The sequence below is a fragment of the Schistosoma mansoni genome (assembly GCF_000237925.1).
Source record: "Schistosoma mansoni, WGS project CABG00000000 data, supercontig 0137, strain Puerto Rico, whole genome shotgun sequence".
In the NCBI taxonomy this organism is placed as follows: domain Eukaryota; kingdom Metazoa; phylum Platyhelminthes; class Trematoda; order Strigeidida; family Schistosomatidae; genus Schistosoma; species Schistosoma mansoni.
Window position 1 is genome coordinate 609,473 of NW_017386040.1, and position 20,264 is coordinate 629,736.

At 32.7% G+C, this 20,264-nt stretch overlaps 1 protein-coding gene across 1 annotated transcript in view; it reads left to right on the forward strand.

The window, feature by feature from the left end:
- Window positions 1-4,437: 4,437 nt before the first annotated feature.
- Smp_156800 (hypothetical protein) overlaps window positions 4,438-20,264 on the forward strand; it is a gene marked incomplete at both ends in the record, with an annotated part of 45,039 nt that continues 29,212 nt past the window's right edge. Inside the window, 2 exons of the mRNA XM_018788920.1 lie at window positions 4,438-4,452; window positions 8,210-8,349. Coding sequence (XP_018646511.1) covers window positions 4,438-4,452; window positions 8,210-8,349 — 155 coding nt within the window. The remainder of the gene's footprint in view (window positions 4,453-8,209; window positions 8,350-20,264) is intronic.

The window sequence follows — 20,264 nt, forward strand, 5'->3', positions numbered from 1 at the left end:
TCGAAAGAGACTGACTAAATGCAGTCAGTAATACAAATGAATTATCATAAGAAGACCTTTCCACTTTTGTTACGACATATTTGATTTCGAAGGAGATTTTTTTTAATTTTTATTTCAATGTAATATAAATATATATGTTGTTAATTTTCTTAATTGATTTCAGTTCTTCAACTTGAAGCGAATCATTCCAGCTGTTCATCATGTATTCATTCAAATGGAAAATGTTATACAATGAATGAACAGGCCATTGAATCATCGATTGGTTGTTTATGCCCAAATAATCTTCAGTCTATAATATCATCTTCAACACAGACTTATTTAGTACAACCTAACAATAATAATAATATTCCTATTGACAGTAATAATGATGAGATCATAAATAATAATGGTAATGAACAGAACAATTATAAATCTATGCTGTCACAGGCAACAATAATGGAATACGAAGCATGCGGAGAGAATTTAGGTAATTATATATGTATAGTAGGAATTCTAACTTAAATCTATATTAGATGAGAATATCTGTCATTTGATAAACAGACTTAACTGTCATCTAATCGAAAATAACTGTCATTTACTCGATAAATGGTTCATTTACAAGCTGAACTTATTTTTTTTGTTAAACAGACAACAGTACATGATAACAATTATGTCAGGAGAATAAAAAATGTTTGGTGGAATAATCTTGTTAAGAAAAAAGATAAGTCAGAAATAGATAACATGGGAATAGTTGAGATGTTTTATGAAGTTTAAGACGTTTATTTTGAGACTCACGGATATCAGGTCATAGAATCATGTTAAATCAAGAAGTTTCATACTAGGATGAAACGGCCGCCTTGTGCTTCTAGGTATTTAATGGTGGTCTAACTTACATCAACTAATGAATTCAACTATTAGAATCTATAATTGGCTGATAACTGTTAAGTCTCATTCTCAGACTTATCAGTGATTCACAATCATGACTTGATATAGACTAAAATTCATTGCATAATAAGTTTTACAGTGGGCAGGATATATGTGGACTGTAGAAGTCTAATTAAGTCGTTTACAAATATTGGCTTATATAGTTGAAATCATGAGTCAATTGAAGCTAGACCACCATGGAAATCCTGGAAGCACTGGACGGCCGTTTCGTCCTATTGTGGAACTCCTCAACAATGCTCATCCACGACCCCGCCCCGTGAGATTCCAACCCAGGACATATCAGTCTCGCGCGCGTGCACCTAACCTCTAGAACAACTGAGCCGGTCGGCATCCAACGATGTTAACGTCCAACTTCAACTAATCCACGAAATTGAGCAACCATTCACCATTGTCTTCATTGAGTTACTATCTCCCAACAGACCCGGTTGAACTCCACTGGTCTCTGTTTATCACTAGAACTCCAGGAAACACCTCATGAGGTCAGTCCTGGGTTCAAATCTCGCGACGTGGGATCGCGGATGTGCACTGTTTAGGAGTCCCACAATGAGACGAAACGGCCATCCAGTGCTTACAGGTTTTCCATAATGGTCTAGCTTCAATTGACCCATGATCGCAGCAAAGATGGATAGTGGCTAGCAGTGGAATCCAGGACGCAAGCTTCATCCTATTTGGGACTCATCAGATGGATGTACCTACATCTCAGAGTTGATGTTCACTCTGAGAATCGAACCCAGTGCCTTTCGCTTCAAATGCCATCGTGAATTAATGCTATATCGAGGCAATACTCACAGTATGCACATATACTAATAAGAGACTGACCAGTTGCAGTCCTAAACGTTTGATGTCAGTTCATGACTTGTAAACATTTAATTCACCTTAAGTTCTCATTAACTTCAACTGCATCAATGGAATTTGTCAACTGGATACTTATACTACATTCTAATATTGATTTTCATGTTCAAACTCAAGTCTAGTACCTTTCATTTTGAACTATTAGTTAGTAACTATGTATACAAGCCTTTTATTATTCTTTTTTTTGTTCTGCCTAATTAATGAATGATATAAATTAGTTTTGTAACTATTATTACTTTTGTCTAAATTATGGACAAATAGCCAACATCATCATCATAAGTTACTTTTCTATTGATTAGATTTTTCCTATATATGATGTCATTAAATTGAAAAGGGAAAAATAATATTTATCCAATGTAATTGAATATAAAAGAATGGCTAATAATTTATTTACATTTCTAATCATTACATGAAGGAATTAAATAAAGATTAATCGTTATTGTCGTTATCATCATCGTCAAGGTCAAAATCATCATCATCAACATCAACATCATTATCATCACCTTCATCAACAAGATCGTTGGTATATTGTTGATGGAGAAGAAAAGTTGACGAGTCAAGCAATTTTTTTTTTCTCTATTATCGTTTAATTTACTCATATATATGGATAGGTAGGTAGGTAGACAGATAGGTTGGCAGGTATATAGGCAGGTATATAGGCAGGTAGGTAGGTAGATAGGCGAATTCACTGAAAGCAGATTTTAATGGTTGCATAGTTTTACTTTCTATTGTTAATTTTTTTTGGTCAATAACCATTGTTGATTTTATCATAATCATAATATTATCAAAGTAAAGTGATAGGCAAGTTGGACAATAAACACTGTAATAACAATAATATTGGTAATTTAATTTTCACACTTGTTTTAATGATGAATCAAAACAAAAAGAAATTTAGAATGCAAAAAAAATAACTGATTATAAGTCTTGTATAGTTTTTATAATATCAGGCGATTAAATAAATGAAAATAACTGTGAAGTGATTCTTGGAGTTATGGTGAGAAGTCGTCACCAGTGGATCTAATCCGTGTCAAGTGTCGTGCAGTTACCCACGGTGGTTGTACAATATTGTAGATTGGTTGAAGTTAGACATTAGCACCGTTGGATGCAGGCTTAGTGGTTTAGAGTATAGGCTTTTGCTCGTGAAACCGAATGTCTTTGGTTCGAATCCACAATCAGGATCGTGGGTGCGCACTTTTGAGGAAAGTCCCACAGTAAGTCGAAAAAGCCGTCCAATACTTCCAGGTTTGAATTTATACAATTTATTTTACTCTTCAATCCCATATAATTATCTTTTCTTTCTTTTCGTTTTTCTTTCTCTCTAACACTCTTTCCCCCCCCCTTTTTGTAGTACATGTATTTTGTCAACGACATTTATTAGAAATCTGTTTTCTACCAATTAATCAACCGCCATATCAAAATTTAGCTGAGAATTTACAATTACATCGTTCAATTGCTTTGATTACAAATTTAACCATCTATCAAAAATTTCTTGATCATTGTATATTGAATATAAAAAAAGATTATGGTTTACAATATGATCAATGGTATAATAATACCATTATAAAAAATTATAATAAATTAAATACAAAATATATATGGTGTAAAACAATGGATTGGAGAAAGGATACAACGAAAATACCATGTGGTCTTAGTATTACTGAATATATGGTAAAAAAACTTATTACTATTATTAGTAGTATTTTGTTTTAATAAAGTAACTTTGATATTATTTTCTTTTTTTTATAAGCAAAGATGATTAGTGACTGGAAGTGGAAACAAGGACGCGCGTTTCGTCCCACTTGGGACTTGTCAGATTAATGTAACTGCATCTCAGAGTTTAATTTTAACTCTGAAACTCGAACTCAGTACTGTTCACCTCAAACGCCATCACGTTATCCACCTAAGTACTGAGTCCTGATAGCCACTTGTTTATACAATGTGGTGAAGTTTAGATTCACTTGATATTGTTTGTTTGAATCTTCCCATTGATGTATAGGACTGCAATTGATCAGTCTCTTATTAGCATATGTGCATGCTGTGTGCATTACCTCGATATAGCCTTAATTCACAAGTATTATCCATCTTTGTTTATAATACTATAATAAATTGTTTTTTGAAGCGAAAATTACGAAGTTCGAATCCCGGAGTGATGCAGGTACATCCAGCTGACGAGTCCCGAATAGGATGAAACATGCTTCCTGGATTCCACTGCTACCCACTATCCATCTTTGCTGATAATGCTAATGAGTTAATGCTATATCAAGGCAATACGCGCAGTATGAACATATGTCAATAAGAAACTGATCAATTTCAGTCCTAAACATCACTCGGAAGATTCAAACAAACTATACCGAGTGAATTTATTTTCTTTTTTAGTTAGTGATAAATAGTATCATGATACGTTTAGGTAGTTAAAAGTAGTTTTACTTAGAAACATTATTTCTTGCTAAGTATCACTTGTCAGCATGGTGAACGTGATATTCGAAGGAACTAATGATTTCTAATAGATTCCATTTCATCTTATGAGGCATCACTGTCTATGACATTAATACTGAGCTAATAGGACTATGACTGACTTCCTGTGGGACTGAGATAATTATAACTGATTGATCACAGACAAACATGACATTACTCTCTACTTAGTGATCAATCAGCTGTATCATGCCTATGCAACAAGTTCGTATTTATAAAAATTCAATAGTCTAATAATTAGGTAACACTTTGAAATAAGTCCTGTTTCATAGAATCACGTTAATCAACTCCTAAGTAAGCTGTTAGAATCAACTGATGAGGTCCACTTAGGACAAAATAAATATTTATCGTTTCATTGAATGAAATCTAATTAACCTAATTCATTTTACATTACCTTGTAACCATTTTAATCCTTATATATTTTTCTTTACAGGGAAATCTCTTCAACTAACTTATTCGTAACTATAGAATTAATAAATAAATAAAAAGGGGTATAATTTAACTAACTCCATCATTAATTAATTCAATAATTCGTCAATAATGAAATATGATTTTAAACATTTAAACTAATTTAATTTATTATGTAATTGGCTTGGGTTGGGTGGGGTTGTTTTTCCTTCTCTCTTTCCAATTTATCTTGTTTGCATTGGTAATAAGTAAATTTTTCTAAGCGGAATTTTTTGTTGCCATGATGTTATTTATTAATAAGACAAGCAAAAAAATGTTATATGCAAATGTTAATGAACACCAACACACACACACACAGACATACATGAATACATACGCATATTAGTATGAAATAAAAGTATACGATTCACTTCCTCATTTATTTTATTTCGAAAGTTGACATAAGAATAATGTCAAGTTATATTTTGTTCAGAAATTTATTGAAGATGATTAACTTAGGTTTGAATCCTAGAAAGGGACTGGAATTCCTTTAAGATTATTGAAGAACGCTAACTACTACGAGATCTAAGTCTCTGGATTTCTTATCAACTAAATCGAACTACGTAAAACCTAAATGCAGTATATACAATGTTGAATAACTTAGATTAGTGGTTATACTGAAACTTGAATAATAGAATTTGATCAGCACTTTAGGACGATATTTGTCACTAAGCAATAATGAGTTAATTATAAAGTAAATAAAATTTCGGGAAAATGTGTATCATTTTGATTAGATACTGGACGGCACATTGTAAATGTTTAAAGATGAAATCTTGACAATGAATTTAGATAACATCAATGAAATACTAAGTCATTATCATTCTAGTATGTTAACAATTAATTTAGCGGCGTAAATGAAAGGATATCTTTCAGAATCGGAAACAACAGAAGATTGTCACGCAATATTGTTGATTGATTTAAGTTAGAAATTAACACCGCCGGATGGGGACTCAGTAGTTTAGAGCTTGAACTTTCATTCAGATGTCTCAAGTTCTAATCTTGCTTGCAAGTCGTAGATTTGCACTGCTAAAGAGTCCCACAGCGGGTGGAAACGACTATCCAGTGCTTCCAGATTTTCGATGATCTAGCACAAACTAGTCTGTGATTTCAACGAAACTGAATGTCCATTAGTCATCACCCAAATCCTAGTTGTCTGTAATGTTGTTTCAGTTAACTAAAACTGCAACAATTTTCAGTCAACCGTTGAGTATTCTTCATGTATTCTTAGTGTTTTTTTGTTGGTTAAAGTGAAGTGAGATAACACACATGTGGTGTTTTTTCTACATTTTAAGTGGAGTACCTTTCTTTAGGCCTTGTGGCCTACTCAAGAACTTACTAAGGATTTCTTCACATAATTCTATCAATTTGTTCTGTTTACCTTGAGCTTAATTAGCTTTTGTCGACTCTTGTCCCATCATTTTCACAGTTGTTTTTATGTTTCTGTTCGGTTGATAAATTGGATCTAGTTCGATGTATTTACTGATCGCGTGCCAAGTTTCTGAAAATGTTTGGGTATTTTTTATGTTGTGTTTATCTGAGTGCAACGATGCTTTAAACATCCATTTCAAAGCATAAAACTTCACCAAAATCGTCCTCTTAAGATGCGAATTTTATTTTGCTTGATATCTATATTCTACTGTGTATAATATCACTGATACCCTAGTCGTAATTCGAGTAAAAATAGATCGCATCGAGAACCATTTAGAAGCAGTGTGAACCCTAGAGACCAGTTTATTATAAGTTTGAAACTTCCCGACGGTAAATTCTTAACGCTTGATACTGGATGATACCTATAACTCTCATATCTTACGACTAACAATGGATATAACTGAATCCGAACTTAATTATAGACATTTTTCGAAGATTCGTCAAATAAGGTTTATTGTTGATGCAAGATAACTTCAGATTAAGTTGTCGGAGTAAATAACATTCATGTTATAGATATTATTTTATATAATTGAAATCATGAGTCAATTAAAGCTTGATTGCCAAGTAAAACCTGGAAGCACTGTATGGCCGTTTCGTCCTATTGTGGGACCCCTCAGCAGTGCGCTTCCACGATTGTGGTCTAGCTTTAATTGACTCGTGATTTCAACTACATAAAATTACTGAAATCTCCACAAAACCCCCTTTAGATATTATTTTGATTACTTTAAATGGTCTTTCCATGTAAACTACCTAATTCAAAGATAGCTTCAGTAATTACAAAATACACATGTATCTCATTGTTCCATGTTAAAATATAAAAAATTTATTTTTCCTTTTAAACAAAATATGATAACCTCAGATCACTGATTATTCTTATTATCTCAGTAATTTATTGGAATAATAACTGCTTACATTGAATGGTCTATGTACTTCAGTTGATAAATTCTCTGGTTACAAACAATACTCTACTTAAATTTGTTATGCAACAATAACTTTGAATACCTGATTCATCATTTGTATATAGTTCTCACAAAGGCTTATTATTGAATTCGTATTATCACGTGATTAAATGTACTGAATATCATTATTCATTGGTGATACATTTTCTATAATGACACAGTTGTATTAATTAGATCTATAATGTGATGGAATTTCTGCTTAACGTTACATGGTTTTCAATGAGTGGAAATTATACACATAAGTTCTTGTTCTTATCGGCACTCAACTGCTAGAAATGTCTACAGTCTTGAAGAAACCATAACAAAATTGAAATCATGGCTACTATTATCTAATGATTAGATGTGTTAACATCCTCTGAAAACCAATGAAGATGGTCTAATTTATCTCGTTGTTGATATATTCTACAAAAATTTGATTGGCATATGTGCATTCTGTGTCGGTTGGTTTGATATAGCCATTGTGAAATCCAACGTGGAATAGGGGAGATCTGGCTGGCACTGGGATCCAGAACACGCGTTTCGTCTCATTTGGGACTCGTTAGATCGACTACGTTTTAGTCAAAATATTAATAACAGGATAATCGAGAAGCATTACAAATTTAGTTAAAACTTTATACTTCGATTAAACAAGTGAGTGGCAATTTTTAATCGACAACCAAGTGGATAAAGCGTTGGCATTTGCTTGACCATTTTCCTATGTGACTGATGGATAAATGCGTCACATCTGACATGGCCCAACTACACTGGCCAGCGCTTCTCATCAGGACTCATTGGATTACTCTCGAAATCAGTACTGAACACTCAATTGCTATTAGTGAACTGGGTATTTGTGGAGATTGCTGAATCCCCTTACTGTGTATTACAGACTGATCTTTGTTAGGCAATCAGTGAAAACCAGAAAACACTATACAGCCGTTTCGCCTTATTATGGGACTAATCAAGAATGCACGTCTACGACTCAAACTTGATGTAAAGCATAAAAATTCAGTCATTTCAACAAAGTTCACTATACAAATTTTAATAATATATATGTAGAAATAGTTATCAACTTTTTATTCAGCAGTGTACATGATCGCTTATTGTATTGTTATTTATAATAATGTAATCATATTTTTCCTCTTTTGTAGACTGGTGATTTGTATACTGGTTACTTGGCTATAATTACAAATCAAGAATATCGTAATCATGAAATTGATCTCTTGTTTCAATTTACTTGTAAAACGAATAATGATGTACCGCATAGGATACCTGGACAAGTTTTTGAAAGGTAGGAATACATTTCTATCATATACACTACAAATTTATGAACAAAAGAGTTAGTTTATTACACTAACTGACTATAGCTAGACAGTCATTGAGAATCAAGGTACACTGGGCAGTCGCTTTGTCTTAGTATTTGTTCTCCCCTATAACACATGATCACAACACCAGGATCTTTGAACCTTGTGGTAAGTGCCTAACTTTTGAACAACCGACAGTTGATTAGTATCATAAATTCATTGAAGTTAGAGATACAAACCATAGGATATTAACTTAATAGTCTTAAAGTTGAGCACACTATGGAGACAGAATATCCTGTGTTTAATTTCTGACACAATAACGGATACTCACTGCCGGGAAGTACTGTACTAATACAAAGCAGCTGTCCATTGCTTTGACAAACTAGAAATATGGGCGAGACTAAAGTATACTGCCGAGCCAATCAGAAGCTTTCGTGGGTTTTCAAGGTCACGGCGCTAATTTCGGTTCATGATGTTTACGTACGATCGGTTTACATCGGATTTTAACGAAGACGTGATAATTCAGCGTCTACAAGAGAAGGGGTTATTAAGAAGTTCTTGTACTTGTGAATGTGGTAGTCAAATGACCACTGTACGGTGTGGAAACTGTAGTGATGATATTATCTTACGATGTTCTTCGTGTTGGAAGAGAAAGTCAGCTAGAACAGGAACTTTCTTTGCTCGATCAAAATTAAGGTTAAGGCAAATTATGATCCTTGTTGCAAATTGGATAATAAAAGCACCGGTTACACTAGCTGCCACCTTTGCCGATGTTAGTGAAGTTTCGGCAGTTCAGTGGTATGAGTATTGCCGAGATATTTGTGCAACAAAGTTGACAAGCGTACAGCAATTGTATGGAGGAGTAGGGAAGATTGTTGAAATAGACGAAACAGTTGTAAGGAAACGCAAATACAACCGTGGCCGTTGTATTAAAGAAGATTAGATAAGTCTCTCTTCCATAAATATACGTCACAGGTCCTTGGAATCTATGATAGATCAATACAAAAAGGACATTTCCAACGAGTCAGGAACCGGCAGGCACCGATTATACAGCAATATGTGCTGCCGGGTACTACGGTATATACAGATGATTGGAGGGCGTATAGGTGTCTAAGTAGACTTGGATATGTGCATGAAGTTGTTGTATACAAGCGCCATTTCGTTGACCCTACAACTGGGGTGCACACAAACAACATAGAAGCTATGTGGTCAAGGCTGAAAGAGTTTTTGAGACCTTATCACGGCTCCAGATGCAGACTACTATGGAGCCATATGGATGAATTCATGTACCGGATGCAATATGATTTTAGAACTTCTGAACCAATATCTAACCTTGATAAGTTTTCGACTCATGTAAAAGAACAGTATCCACTTTAATTTTTGAGTTTTGTATAATAAATTTTTACTGTACACTAGCTGTCTTCTGATTGGTTAATATTTCTCAAGGTCATTTAAGAGTCGTTCTAAGGTCGGCAGTACACTTTAGTCTCGCCGAAATATGAAGCTCATAATCTTTTCTCAGTGTTCTTCAGCAGTTAAAAATAAAGTTATTATGAAATTCATCACTCTAAGTTTTCTCTTTTGATCTTGTCTTTTTTCTTCAAAACGTTTCTTGAAATACACTAAGGTACTATTTGATTGTATCTTCCCATTGTTGTTTAAGTCTTCAATTGGTCAATCTCTTGCTGGTTACCATTCTATCTTTGCTTAAAAATTTCCTTGAACTATATTTTTTTTTCAAGATATTATGAACATCTATAAACTCTACATTGACTAAATTCATCCTTTACATAAATCAAGTCGTCTTAATACCTTAACAAACTCATAAAAAAGAAACCGGAAGTTATGAAATCCAGTGAATACATTCATTGGAAGATTATATACGCACTCAACAACAACAACAACAACAACAGACTGTTGTATAAATATATACATTTAAGATAGAAACTATTTTGGATAACAATGGTGTATCATTTATTATTCAACTAAAATATACTTTTGTACTTCATTTTTCTTTTTTATTCATTCGGTTGAAACATAATTGAAATAATTTCATGTCAAATGAAAAGACTTTAGATGAAAGGAAATACCCGTTCCTTTGTCTGTCTATCTATCTATCTATCTATCTGTCTGTTTGTTTGTCCGTCTGGTTAGTTGACTGTCTATTTTTTTCCCATTTCCTCTTTCGTATCTTTTTTTTTATGATGACCAACTGAAAGTGCGCATAAATTGTCTTTTTTTTTCTTTATTTTCCGGAATATATAATCAGTAGTTGTAGACGTGGTATAGTTAGTTACATTTAGTACATCTTAGAGATGTATGGTCATCAATGGATACCCGTTAACACAAACAGTAATACACATACATATATATTTGTGTACAATCAGATAGAATAATCAAACGAATTGATATTCAGTAATTTGACATTATCAACGACTGATTTCACTATTTGCAATAAAAAACTTGAAAAGGAAAACAGCTTTTGTATAAAAATAGTCTATATATATATATATATTTATGCATATAAAAATACAGTTCATAGTTATCTCTAGCTTTGAAATGAATTTCTTGATGTAGTTCTTAAGAAAGTGTAACTTACTAAATCAGCTGGTCAGGAACAAAACCTATGTATTACTGATTACACTCCACTATTTCAAAATAGTGGTGTATTTGTTTTCAGATATGATCATTGTTACTTCATAACACTTGAATTAGATTGTACCTGTATAGAACTAGAATAAATTACAAACTATCTATTATAATAAGCAGAGATAGATGGTGACTAGCAGTGGAATACAGGTTATGCGTTTTATCCTACTTGAGTCTCATCAGCCGGATGCACCTAGATCCCAGAGTTATTGTTTATTCCAGGACTCGAACCCAATACAAAAGTGAATACCTGTTGTAATATTTGATTTTCAATAATTTAACAGGCGGTATCACTTTATGTGGTATTTAGTTTTTTGAGTTGGTTATATATTGATTATACATCTGACATCATTGCTTTGGATATTATTAGAAGATGAACATGTTGAATTGTTCCATATGTGTTGAATCGATTCATTTTATTGTATATTTGATGTTAAGTGATTGTTTTCAACATAGTGAGTAAGGAAGATTTTGATAAACAATGATTAGGCGAGATTATAATTAATGGACGAACCAATCAGATATAAGATAATAGATCTTCAATTTTGGCGCGAAATTCACTTGTTCATTTGACTAAATAACATTTTGGAATTTTAACTAATGTCAGTTCATGATGAAAACCCTAAATCTAATTCCAAACCCTGACCGTCAACTGTGAATTATAATTTTAATTCGTCACACTGATTTATAACCTTAGTCCTAACTCGTAGGTGGACATTCTAAAGGTCACTCTAGAATGACTCAAAGGTGGTTCATAGACTATAGTCTCACCCGGTATACAACTTAATCTTAATAGTTTATTCCTCAATTATTTTGTTATTATATGATGTTAACAATAATCTTATTTAAAGTATTAACGTTAATGTGAAAATAACTTCCGTTTTTGTGGAAATGATAGTTAGATGAATGTCTAGTTGATCAGCTCTTTTATTCTTCCAATTAGTCTCGAAAATCTATTACTTGCTTACGCCCGTTACACCTCGTTGAGGAGTATAGGCCACTCATTAGTATTCTCCATTCCACCCTATCCTGGGCAATCCTTTCCAGTTCTTTCCAGTTGTTATTCATCCTTTTCATATCTGCTTCAATCTCCCGGCGTAATTTGTTCTTTGACCTCCTACTTTTCTGCTTCCCTTCCGGATTCCAAGTTAGGGCCTGACTCGTGATGCAGTTTGGTGATTTCTTCAATGTATGTCCTATCCACTTCCAACGTCTTTTCCTAATTTTCAAAAATCTATTAAGTGTTGATAAATCAACAAATGATCTTTCCATATCTTATATTCGTTTTAATAATTGTTAATAAAATATTACTATGCCTGACAAAAACTTATCTTCATACCATTGAAGGAATTCATGTATCATTAGTTAATTTCAAAATAATGAATGTTCCATAATTGGATCATTCTATAGGTGGTTCAAGGAGTTTTACTGAGGAATTTGGGTATGAGTCAGGTCTCCAGAGATCAAATCAGATGATGATTAGATTATACCATGAGATGACTAAAGTGACAAATGTAAACGATTAGGTGTCAACTTACTGGAACAGTTATCTAAGCCCAGTTTATAATGTAAATCATAACTCTGACTTTCCACTCATTCAAATTTGATACTGTTTATCGATGTTTGTTTGATTTTATAATAATTTTTATTGTAGAGTAATATTAACTAGTGAATTTGTAGAAACAGAATTAATTGGAAAGTTGTAATCCCGGATTACGTACTATTCTGTTGATGTGTAAACATAACCTTAACCGTGATGCCACAATATTTTATGAATGAAATAAGCAAATACTGTTTCTTTTGTTTTCGCACTAAATTAACTTATATAGCTATAGAGCTATTGTCCTTATAGCTATTATCAGTTCATTATGAAAACTCCAATCTGAAACCTCTGATCCGAACCCTAAATACGTAACCTTAGCAGGGAACAACGTAGGGACTTTAAAAATCTACTTCGGTCCTCATAAGGATTCTAGAATACAGATAATTTACATTCATATTGGCTCATTTATGCATTATTATTCATTTGGTTTTCCGGCAAAATAAGATGTTAAAACTGCTGATAGATTCATTCAATATGTAAACTCCGTTTACACTCTTTTCCTTTTTTTCCAAATAATCCATTTGTTTTCTGACAGACTATTAACAGGCTATTATTTTGAAGCTGTTATTTTAAACTCATTCCTTTTGTTGTTACTATTACCTATAATAGAAAGACAAATGCATATTCAACTATTTGTTTTAATCATCTGAGTTTATCATTATTGGAACTTGTGGAAATTGTAGTATTTTCACAGTCGAATTCACGAGTCGATCTAAGCTAGACCACTATCGAAGCACTGGGCGGCCATTTCGTCCCAATATGAAACTCCTCAGTAGTATGCATCCATGATTTCGCACACAGGACTCAAACTTAGGACCTCCAGTCTTGCGCACTAACACTTAACCTCCAGACCGTTGAACCTTCATCCAACAGTGTTAATATCTAACTTCACTTGATCCATCGTTTTCGGTAGATAACTGTCTCACAGCCGACATGGACTGAACTATAGTGGTTATAGTTTCTCATTAGAACTCCAGGAAATCCATCTTGAAGCTAGTTACTAGTGAGTACATGATTTTTATCAACATGTGGATTTATGGAGTCTGTAGTATTTTCACAGTTAAATTCATTTTAATTTACTTCGTTATTGAGTACTAGTACAGAATAAAATAATGGACACTTTTTGAATGTCAATTATTTCTTTGACCCAGTTAAACAGTATTGGTGTGTTTTTATTTTCATCGCTAATTTTAATTCCTGTTTTGTTGTTTACGATGACGGAATTGTGAATTCACTTACATTTTCTTAACCATAAGTATATGTACACTTGATATACATTATTCAGTCAGTCAGCTACAACGTAGGACCAGGCACATATATGCATCGGTCCAAGTTGCCGCAACCTCATTAGCACAACAAGATGAGCACCGAATTCATAAAAGTAGTAAATTTGATGATGTTAATATATAAAAGAAAGGTTGTATATAAGGATATAGTAAAGGAAGAAAGAAAGATATGAAGCAATTTAATGATATACCTTAAATGATACAGTTCATACTCTTATATATTTTTCGATTGAAATGCCCAAATTTTACTTTTGATACACCAACTTTCTATGTGTAATACTTCTGTTATGGATCTTTCATTCAATCTCTTTTCTGTTATCCTATTTGTTTCTTTCTGCTTTCGTTATATTCTTATTTGTAAATATTCTTTTCATCGTCACTATCATTCCTATCGTTAGGTATAACGTCAATATAAACAATAATAATGATAATGATAAATACATATGATAGAAATAAATATATGCTACGTCCAATATCTTTCTATCCAGAATAATCGACTGCCCCCACGTGCAATGTTTTATGGTGTAGGAGTAGATTGGAAGAAAGCTAGGGGCGGCCAGATCAAAACGTGGCTCAAATCCATGAAGTCACTGACAATTGAACTGAGCCATGTTGGTAGGTGTAGACTACCTGGTTGGGATCGGCGAGTTGATAGCAATCGATGGTTAGAGACCTTGAGTGATATGGCTCAAAATTGTTTGCAATGGCGAAGGTACATCCACTCTTTGTGTTCTACCAAATTCTAATCTTCTGAATTCTTCATGTCTCTATCTTTTTTGCTCTTTACAAATTTATTTCACTGGATTATACTCCTTCAATAACATCTTCAAACCCCAATCTTTCACATTAATGCTTATACTCTTACTACTTTTACCACTATGGGATTTGAATCGACAACTGCATCTGTGCTAATGTGGTATGGCAACTGGAACCGATGTACGTACGTACGTACGAAGTTCTACGTTGTGACTGACTGACTGACTGAGAATAACAAATAATAATAAAGAAGCTAAACATTTAAAATATAAAAGAAACCCTCCTAAATATTGACTAATAACCAAACAGAAAAAAACATACATTAAAGCATTTTGACAATAATTATCATCACTATCATCATCGTGATCAGTTCTACGTATACTACCCCACCTTTATTGAGTAACATCTAATGTAACTTTAATAATACTACTGAAAGGTAATCGAATGAATAAAACTATTAAAGAATATTCTATATAAAACACATTTAGACAAGCATATAGTTATGTAATATAGAATGACTTAAGTAAGTTTTTTTCCTAATTTAAAGTGTATACAACCAAACAAAACAAAATGTTTTATTAAATGATGAAGTGGATTTCCTTTTTCTTGGAAACAAAAAGTACTTGGAATAATTACCATGTCTGTCTCTTTTGTTCTTCATTGAATTGTAGACAGTTAAATAATAGTCTTACGCTTGTTTGTTTTTTTAATGTTAAAAATGTATCCTTTATCGAATAAAAGTAATGTCATCTAATAAAATACAGTTGAATAATTAATTATTATATGCATTTAATGAATAAAATATTCTTTATATTGATTAGAAGAACTTGAAAATTATGTTTTTTTACAGATGTTCTCTTTTATGAGACGAATTATTTAGTCATGAAGTTTCCGTTATTCTTCTAGATTGGTTGAAGTTAGACATTAACACCGTTGGATCCGGCTAAATGGTTTAGAGGTTAAGCGTTCTAGCTTGAGACTGAGAGGTCCTGGGTTGGAATCTCGTGAGGTGGGATAGTGGGTGCACTTCTGATGAGTCCCGTACTAGGATAAAACGGCCGTTCAGTGCTTCCAGGTTTCTCATGGTGATCTAGCTTCAATTGATTCATGATTTCAACTATAAAATTGCTAAAAATCTCCACAAAACCCCCTTCTGATAACATCATAATCATCCAAGTTATGTATCAATCAGTAGATATGTCAAGACATTCAGTCTATCAGGCAATAAGAGAAATGATACATAGTTACGAGATCAGAAATTAGTTCAATGGAGAAAACAATCATGACAAATATACACACAATGGCTACATAGTGCCGGACAACAATTAACGGAATTTTAAGATGATAGAATGAGTTGTCAGTTAACTGTGTGAAAGTTTGAATTGCTCACATACTTTTGAAGTATTGTCTGATAATGTTGTTTGAAAGGATAACGAAGATTTATGACTAAACTATTTCATTTAAAGCACACGGGTTCTCTATAATCCTGATTCTTAGCTATGAATATTCGCTGGCATCTCATATAGTATTTTCGGTAATGTGGATATGTACGTCATGATGGCCTGGTTAGGTAACTTTGTTAAACGCACAACTGCAGTCAGTATGAATGAATATTTACCTACAACTACTTTTGACATGTTTATAGCCAATTTGTGAAATCTATCTCTTATTTAAATTTTACATTTTTGTAAATCATCATTTCTCATTAACTTTATGAATATTACATAATCTATACCTTAGCTGATTGATCCATTATTTCCCTGTCTATTCTTGTTGACTACCATACAAAAAAATTTACATTAAATAAGATAGTACAACAGAAGTATACTATCAGTAAGTGATTGTATCAATCACATTTTGTTTGAATACCCGACTAACTGTTTTACATTACTTTCAATCTAAAGTATAATAGTGAGTAAATGAAAACTAGGTAAAAAAAAAACTAACTGAGAACTATTTCATAATATGATGAAAAGTGTTTTCCTATTTTGTTGTTAATTAACTGTGAATGTCTCAGTTTTTGAGAAGGGTCCTTTTAAGTACCAAGATAATAGTAGCACAAGATTGTATTAGTGTGTATTTTCGAAAAAATTTCTTATGATATTTGTACAGTGATATGACAAATTTTCTCAATTATTATGGCTCATATAATCGTTTATCAAGTAAAAGGTTCTAATGTAGTTTAAAATTCAATCCTCCCAGTGAGTTCACGTTAATATAATGGATGCATTCACTTGGTATTATTTGCTTATTTCTTTCTATTATTGTTAAGGACCGCAATTTATCAGTCTCTCGTTGGCATGTATCCATCTTGTCTCGATATTATCTTAAGTTACAAGCTTCATAAGCAAAGATAGATGGTGAGTAGCAGTGGAATGTAGGACGCGCATTTCGTCCTATTCGGGTGGATATCATAATAGTATAAATTTCTTTCTAAATGACGATAATAATCTGATATACTGTAGGTAAAGCAAACTAGAAATCCTACGCTCACTGCTTATTTTTACCTAATCGTACGGTACTAACTTCGATAAATTTGGTTTCTTTTTTTAGAAATATATATGTGTAATCTTGAAAACAATTATTTCACGAATGACTTTCATTTACAAGTAGAATTCAGCTTAGTGTATACGCAAGCAAAAAACATACTTTTGTTGTGTTTTATCTTCAAGACATTTGTACAAGATTTCTAGCTTGTCAAGAGTACTTCAGAGCATCGATATAGACTTGAATTTTAATGAAGAAAACTAACTAATATTGATTAGAAAGTTAGAACGGATGTAGAATCAAAAATTGATATCAGATATAGATATAGAGAGAGAAATAGATAGATAAATGAATTGGTCAAACATAGATACGAGTGTTTTTGAGACAAAATACATGTTCGTGAATTTTTACCGCATCCTTTATTCGATGTCAATATGTGTGCGGTGTGGAGTGGGCTACTTATATCCACACAAGTAGTACATAACGATAGTCTAGCGTTGAATGTATTTCAGTAGATCGATAAGGAGAGGACGGGGACGGGACTCAATCGATACGAAAATGCATGGACAATAATAATCGGAGATGATAGACGGATATTTTCAGAAGGAACAGTCAAGACTGAGACAACTGATTACAAATTAACTGTTTACTGTATGATTGTCAGGTTTTACTGAGATATTCTGTAATTTTGTGCCTAAATATATAAGTTTGTCCCCCACTCGTGTTCTTGTTCACTACAGCGGTATCAAACTCTTTGAGGCATTTTTTTCATGGATGTGTAATACATCTGAGAATGTTATTTTGACTGAGGATTTCATTTTCAGCTCCAACTTTCAACTTTTTTTATTCTACATTTTGAGATGTTCTACAATAAGATATTCATATAAGATATGTGATTCAAATGGAATTCCTTGTGGAAACTATGCGCTTACATTCAGTATTAACCCACTAAATGAACAGAAAGATACTTGCAAATGTTAGGTACTGAAGTTTTATTTAAATAATGATAAAGGGTGGATAAATTCACATGTGACTTTCATTCTATGATATTTAAATTTTGTTGTGAATTAAATTACCTTTTATACAGTTACGTTACTTACTAGAAATTAAAAACAATGAAACTCCAGAAATGTTACTCTAAGTGAAAATATACTATGTATCAATACAAAGATAACAATATTGTTTCTTTTGTAAAGAAGTCACTATGTAAATATATGGAAAGTGAAATAAAAATTGTTATATGAATAATCAAATGACAATGAGTTTCGAATCAATTACCCAGTGATTACAATAAAGTATAAACGTGAATTGCAGCAAAATTTAAGTCACAATAAAAACTTTATCTTTATTTATAACCAAAGATGGATAGTGGCTAACAGTGGAATCCAAGACACAAGTTTCGTCCTATTTCGGACTCATCAGTTGGATGTACCTGCACTTCAGATTTGATGTTCACTCTGGGACTCGAAACCAATACTTTTCGCTTCAAACATCATCGCGTTATCCACTCAGTTACTGAGTCTTGATAACCACTTGCTTTTGCAATGGGGTGTGGTTTAAATTCACTTGATAGTGTTTGTTTGAATCTTCCCATTGATGTTTAGGACTGTGATCGATCAGTCTCTTATTGGCATATGTGCATACTGTACGTGCTGCCTGGATATAGCCTTAATTCACAGGCATTATCCATTTTTGTTTATAATACTATTATAAATGGTTTTTTTGAAGCGAAAGGTACTGGGTTCGAATCCCAGAGTGAACATCAACTCTGTTAGGTATAATGTTTATATAATCGTTAATGAGGATTTGAATTATCAGACATTCATTACTGGATCTTCATCTGTTTTTATTGCCTAAATTACATTACTTGAAGATTGTTTTTTTATCGATATTTAATCACAGCATTTTCAGAATTGATGAACTACAGCTGGCAGTAGAATTCAAGATGTATGTTTCATCCTGTTTAACATGCTGATAATAGGCCGCACTACGTGTAACCAAATACTTTAGAATATCCGTTATTAAAAACATTCAACTAAACTAGCAATTAAATCTCATCACTCATAATCTTAACTTTCTTCTTGGACGGGATCATTTTTTGTTTCTATGGGGAAATTTTATTGAAAAATTTCAACATTTTTTTAAATGAACCATTTCATCTAAATGAATATTGATGTTATGAAATATTATCAATACACTATTTGTTTTTTAATATTTAGAGCTGACATAATCATTTTATGACCATTGTGTCAAACTTTTCAAAAAGACCCCCCCCCAAAAAAAATGTTTTTTTCAAAAGTTTATTATATCCGAATGATTATTTTCCCAAGTGTGTTTTTTTGTCTAAAAAAATGAAAAACAGTAAAATTTAATCGATTTGTTTAAGTGAAAACATTTGTAAAACAAACAAAAATTCACAAATTTCATGCAATTAGTTCCCTTTATGAATTTTAAAAAAAGTTCAAACCACGTCTATTGTGAGATAGGAACTTATTGAAGACAATTGGTGAACGGTCGCTCAACTTCATGGATTGGTTGGAGTTAGATATAAACACCATCGGAAGACGGCTCAGTGGTCTATTGGTTAAGTGCTCTGGCGCGAGACTAGTAGGTCCTGAGTTCGAATCTCGCGAGGCGAGGTCGTGAGTGCGTACTGCTAAGGATCCCACAATAGGACTAAACGGCCGTCCAGTGCTTCCAGGTTTTCCATGGTGGTTTAGCTTCAATTGACTCACGCTTGCAACTATGAAAATTTAAATGAAGCCAGAACAAATATTGATGCAAAATCATATGAATTCATTATATTTCGTGGTTTCTCATCAGTTGCTTACAACCAGTATTAAACTTATTACTACCCTGGTAATCCACTATTTTTGGTTTTGGTTTTTTGATTATTAGTTTTATTTTGGTTAATATTTAGTTTGTATTATATTCATCTTCCATTACCCAATTCTTAAACCACCCTTTCATTCACACATTTCCGCTCACTTGATTCTCTTAAATTATATGAACTCTCTAAATTCTATTCAATTATTACGTAACCCATCCTATTTGTTTTTAATTCCATCCTTCATTACCTCTAAAATTATCACACAATTTCTCTTATCTGTTTCTGAACTTC